This window comes from Lampris incognitus, chromosome 18 (assembly GCF_029633865.1).
Source record: "Lampris incognitus isolate fLamInc1 chromosome 18, fLamInc1.hap2, whole genome shotgun sequence".
In the NCBI taxonomy this organism is placed as follows: Eukaryota; Metazoa; Chordata; class Actinopteri; order Lampriformes; family Lampridae; genus Lampris; species Lampris incognitus.
The window spans coordinates 22,248,080-22,253,819 of record NC_079228.1 but is presented as its reverse complement, the minus strand read 5'-3'; the positions used below and the strand labels follow the sequence as shown (position 1 = coordinate 22,253,819).

The following is a 5,740-nucleotide window of genomic DNA, read 5'->3' as shown; positions in this document are numbered from 1 at the left end:
TGGCCGATTCACCTGGCCTACATGTCTTTGAACTGTGGGAGGAAACCGGAGCACCCGGAGGAAATCCACACAGACACGGGGAGAACATGCAAACTCCACACAGAGGACAACCCCCAAGGTTGGACTACCCCGGGGCTCGAACCCAGGACCTTCTTGCTGTGAGGCGACCGCGCTAACCACTGTGCCACCGTGCTGCCGTGTATCAATGTACTCGTCTAATAATAAGTGTTTCTAACTTTCCCCCTATCTACCTTTCAGATCGCACTGGGAAGCGCTCCACCATGCCCGACTCACCTGCGGACGTCAAGACACAGTCCAGGTTGACCCCCCCTACCATGCCGCCCCCACCTAGCACGCAGGGAGCCCCGCGCAACAGCTCCTACACCCCCACCACATGTGAGTAACCCATCTCTGTATTACTGGTATACACATCCACAGGAAAATATCCACAAATGCACTCACTAAGACAAGCAAATATACTGAGTAATACACAGTCGCAATATGCACACATATGGGGTGAAATGTTTTACGTTGAAAATACAATTACCCACCACCCAACATAAACCGAAGTCAGCCATACAGCCACAAGTCTACCAAGTACATGACTGTGCAGGCGCTGTATCGAATATGTACTTGGCTGCAGAGAATGTGCCCTGGAGTCGGCCCTCTAAGCCGTCAAAGTTCGAAGTATAGTTGTATTTTGGTTACATTAAAAGCTCTGATGGTAAATTAATCAAAGACAAACACCCTTTGTGCAGAACATGCAGCAAGAGAGTTGCAGCGAAAATCGACCAAAATCTGTGACCCATCAGATTATACGACCCTACCCTTAAAACGGCCAGGATACAGCAGCTAGATAGTTAAATTTAGACATTAAGTCAGAAATGGTATCAGGAATTAGGTTCGAGATGATTGATTTTTTTATTTCCCTTTTTCTCCCCAATTGTACCCATCCAATTAATTACTCCACTCTTCAGAGCCATCCCAGTCGCTGCTCCACCTCCTCTGCCAATCCAGGAAGGGCTGCAGACTACCACATGCCTCCTCTGATACATGTGGAGTCGCCAGCCGCTTCTTTTCACCTGAAAGTGAGGCGTTTCGCCAGGGGGACGTAGCACATGGGAGGATCATGCTATTCCCCCCAGTTCCCTCTCCCCCCTGAACAGGCGCCCTGACCGACCAGAGGAGGTGCTAGTGCAGCGACCAGGACACATACCCACATCCAGCTTCCCACCCACAGACACGGCCAATTGTGTCTGTGGGAAGCTTGACCGAGCTGGCGGTAACACCGGTGATCCCTGTGTTGGTAGGCAACGAATAGACCGCTACGCTACCCAGACGCCCCCAAGATGATTGATTTTAGATGTGGTTTTGGTGCGGTAAGATTAGGATTATCATCTGGGGGGCAAATCAGTATCATCAGGGTCACATAGTTGGACAGACTGCAGATTTTGATGTAACAGGGGCATCGCGTCAAACTTAACGAGCCATCTGCGTGACCGCCACCCGCCGCTTTACAGCAAATGCAAGGTAAATTAAATTTCACCACAGTAATAGGGAAAAATGTCATGGTTTGCCTGTCTGACTTGCTAATAGCTTGTCAATATGTAAAATGAGGCTTTCCGTGTTACGTGCTCCAGTAAAAACACCAACTGCATGATTGTTGTTGTCCTGCTGCATGTGTATTTCCTGTGTCTGCGTCCTGAAAGGGCTGAAAAAAATGTTCCAACAGGAGAAACTTCATCGGTATCACCGTTTTCTTAAGACTCATCTGATTTTATATTAAAGGTGTGTGCGGAAACTGTCAGTTGTGTGATGTGTGAACAAAACTGTGATAATACCATAAACCGTGAAAACGTTGGTCACTATAACAGAAAACCATGTGTCTCAGTCCATCACAGTATCACTCTCCCCACATTTTCTATTGGTGCATTGCCCCTTTTAAACTACCCAATCCTGCAAGCAAAGCCATCAACACCCACGCTTACAAACCTTGAGGGCTTTCGTACGTTGTTCACACCTCCTCTGACGAGCAAATTACACCCTAGTATTCACTTGGAAGTGCACACTTAACCACTTGGCTGAAGAGCACTAGATTCGGGGATCGAAGATCCTGCGGTTCAAAGTGCTCAGCAGTCAAGTAGGCTGCAGCGGAGCTAGTCCTACGTCATCAATGGAAATATTATTTTGTCCTATTTTGCTTTCTCTACCTCAGTCGTTTCACCTCTCTCTCTCTCTCTCTCTCTCTCTCTCTCTCTCTCTCTCTCTCTCTCTCTCTCTCTCTCTCTCTCTCTCTCTTTCTCTCTCTCTCCGTGTATTTGAAAACATGGAGGATGGTTGGGGCTCCGCAATTAACGTCGCTGCTTCCGTGCGATGAGGGGGCGAGGCCCGCTCTCTCATTATGCATGCCAAAGGTTTTAACAAAGCAGTGCGCTTTGATTTCCACCCTTTCGACGTAATTGTTACCAGATGTAGCCCGAGTATCTGGTGTGTGTCCCTCTCTCTCTCTCTCTCTTTCTCTCTCTCTCTTTCGCGCTCTCTCTACTTTCCTCACAGTGGCAGTTTGGACGCTGGCCAGAGAAGGAGTGAGTGGATCGCTAGTCAAAACCTAATCTCATTAGAGGGAAAGCTTTATGCTGCCTTGTATCTTTTTGTACACAGCCCCCCCCACCCCCTCCCCCCTCACCCTTTACTGCCACACTCTGGCGCGACAGGGGGCCAACCCCGGCCCCTCTTGTTTAGACTGCTAGGATGGAGATGTGGGGGGAGGTCGTGAGTGGGGGGGGGGGGTCTCTGAATGCGGAAACATGTTTTTTTTACGGGCGGAGGCCACAGAGCATCAAAGGAGCCGCGCTGATCAGAAAAGGACTCCAAACCGGTTGTGTTTTCTATGGATGTAGATCACTCCAGACCAGTGATTTGCTCTCCATGGATTTGACTCTGTTTGTTTCTGTTGGGGGGGGGGGGGGGGGTTTCTTCCCAAGGCCCGCTCAGTACCTTTTTAAAATGTAGTTATAAATGAAGTTGAATGAAGCTGAAAGCTCAAGTTAAACGTTAGGGGATTTGTGAATAGCTCAAAACAACAAGCCACCGATGGGGAAACACATGGGTAACAAGACGTTTATGCGGCGCAACACTGATTTCTGCATGGGGATATATATATATATATATATATATATACTCAAATGTCAGCGTGTTTAAACCGGGATTAACATTTCAGTGAATATTCTTATAATGCCCCCACACCAAGTGCATATTCACACAAAGTTTAAAAAAAAAAGTTACTGCTCTTAAGCATCTTAACACATCTTATCCCTCTGCTTGTCTCATCCAGTAACCAATGGCAGCAGCCACTCCCCCACGGCGCTCAACGGTGCTCCCTCTCCTCCCAACGGCTACAGCAATGGCCCTAGCTCCTCCTCCTCCTCATCACTGGCCAATCAGCAGCTGCCACCGGCCTGCGGCGCCCGGCAACTCAGCAAACTCAAACGCTTCCTCACCACGCTACAGCAGTTTGGCAACGACATCTCGCCCGAAATCGGCGAACGGGTCCGCACGCTAGTGCTGGGATTAGTGGTGAGTAATCGGTCGGCGGTGCCAACCAGTGGCGTGGCATCGACACACACAGTGGAGGTTCACCCCAAACACCAGTTGAAAAAAGCTAGCAGTCCTGCTCAGATTAAATAGTGCTTTAGAATCATTTGTGGTTGTTCTTTTCCCCCTGGTTTCTTGCATATCTGATTTGCAGGTTTTTACTGCAACAGCTCAGTTCAGATAGTATTAGGCAACTTGTCTCTTCCGGAAAAGTGCACTGTCTGGACATTTTTATCTGCGATTGCCAAAACTGTCTTGGATTTGGTTGGCACAGTGGCACAGTGGCCCAGTGGTTAGCGCTGTCGCCTCACAGCAAGAAGGTCCTGGGTTCGAACCCCAGGGTTGTCCAACCTTGGGGGGGTCATCCCAGGTCGTCCTCTGTGTGGAGTTTGAATGTTCTCCCCATGTCTGTGGTGGGTTTTGTCCGGGTGCTCCGGTTTCCCCCACCATCAAAAAGACATGCATGTTAGGGTTAATACTGCTGTCTGTGCCCTTGACCAAGGCATGGCAAGAAGAAGTGGAGTTGGTCCTCGGGTGCTGCACGGTGGCTGCCCACTGCTCCTAGCTACACACCTAGGATGGGTTAAATGCAGAGAGGAATTTCCCCACAGAGGGATTAATATAGTACACCAAAAAAAAAAAATTATCATGATTGGACAAGCCATCTCCAAAACTGTCTTTATGCATGCTCAGTAATCCTGGTAACTTTTTGTTATCTCCAAAAATGTTCCGTAGGGTTTCAAAACCAGGAGAACTCTATCCAATCCACATGCAATTACATGAGATGCATTGTATTCATTACATTCAAGTATAAGTGAAAATATAAAATACAGTTGACCCAAACCCTCTGATTATCCTGTACAGACTTGAGGGAAAATACTTAGGACAATAATAATAATATTTCCTATCCATGTTTTTTATACTAACAATGTGATCTCTTTAATTAACACGTGATTTTATCACTTTTGCTGATGTACCAGCTACACCTCAGGTTGTTCCAGTATTTGTAAGGAGTATTTTAAATATTTTCACCATCACACTCCCACCCACTGAGTGCTCCTTGTTTGTAAGAGAAGACGCTTTATTTTTGCATTTTAAGATGCAAATGATATTTCAAGTCCATATATATACATATATAAAAAAAACAAACATTCAACACATCTGAACATACAGATGTGTGTATCTAAGCTCACACATTAGTTGATATCATCGGGAGAATTTGGGAAAAACACAGAGAAATATAAAGATTTATGGCGAGTCCGTGTGATCTGAGGCTGTTTGAGCTCAGTGAGCGAGGGAATACAGAAATAGTGATTGAGCGAGAAGGTGGGGGGGAGGCGGAGGAAATAGTGGGAAGAATTCTTTTAATTAGCCACACAGAGCATAGCCTCCTTTTGGCTCCGCTGTGTTTATTTATCTCACAGTCTACATCCGCATATGCCTCTCCTGTGTCCTTTTGGCTTCCATACCTCGCTCTCTCTCTCTCTCACTCGCTCGCTCGCTTGCTTTCTCTCTTGCTCTCTCTCGCTCGTTTGCTTTCTCTCTCGCTCGCTTGCTTTCTCTCTCTCTCTCTCTCTCTCTGTCCTTCTCTGCCTTATTGAAAAGAGTGACACCATTAATTAGCTAGTTGTATGCTGGTGAGGGGGAGAGAGGGAGGCTCAGGAGGCTTCACTAGCTGTCAAGAACAGCCCCGATGCAATCTGGGCGAACAGATGTAAGCCTGAATGTAACAAAATTCAGGTCTGGGAAATAACATGGAGAGAGAGAGTGAGAGAGAGTGAGAGAGGGGGGGGGGGATAATAATGCAATTTTTTTAATGTTCCCTGTCTTTCTTGTTGTTGTTGTTTTATTTTCTATTCTCCTTGGTTGTGCTTGTGCTTGTTATTGAGCTCAATCCTCACATTTTGTGTAGACTCCCCCCCCCTCTCATTTCCTCCTCTCTGCTGCTTGGAAATGCACTTCGTTGGAAATTAGGAATAGCATCAGCACTGTCTTGTCAGCATGCTAATTCGACATAGCCTGAGCCCAGGAGAGTGGTGGGAGTTAGCCTCTGTCGGGTTGATGAACACCTCAGACCTCCTGCAGATATACTCACTTCCTTTTTATACCAGCCATACAGATGCAGTATATCCACCATATACACATG

General features: G+C 47.1%; 1 protein-coding gene across 1 annotated transcript in view; it reads left to right on the top strand.

Moving 5' to 3' along the window:
- The first annotated feature begins 257 nt into the window (after nucleotides 1-257).
- The window catches only part of runx1t1 (RUNX1 partner transcriptional co-repressor 1), a 26,586-nt gene continuing 21,103 nt past the window's right edge, over nucleotides 258-5,740 (top strand). Inside the window, 2 exon segments of the mRNA XM_056297911.1 lie at nucleotides 258-396; nucleotides 3,335-3,576. Of these exon segments, the coding sequence (XP_056153886.1) occupies nucleotides 282-396; nucleotides 3,335-3,576 (357 nt within the window). The 5' untranslated portion in view covers nucleotides 258-281.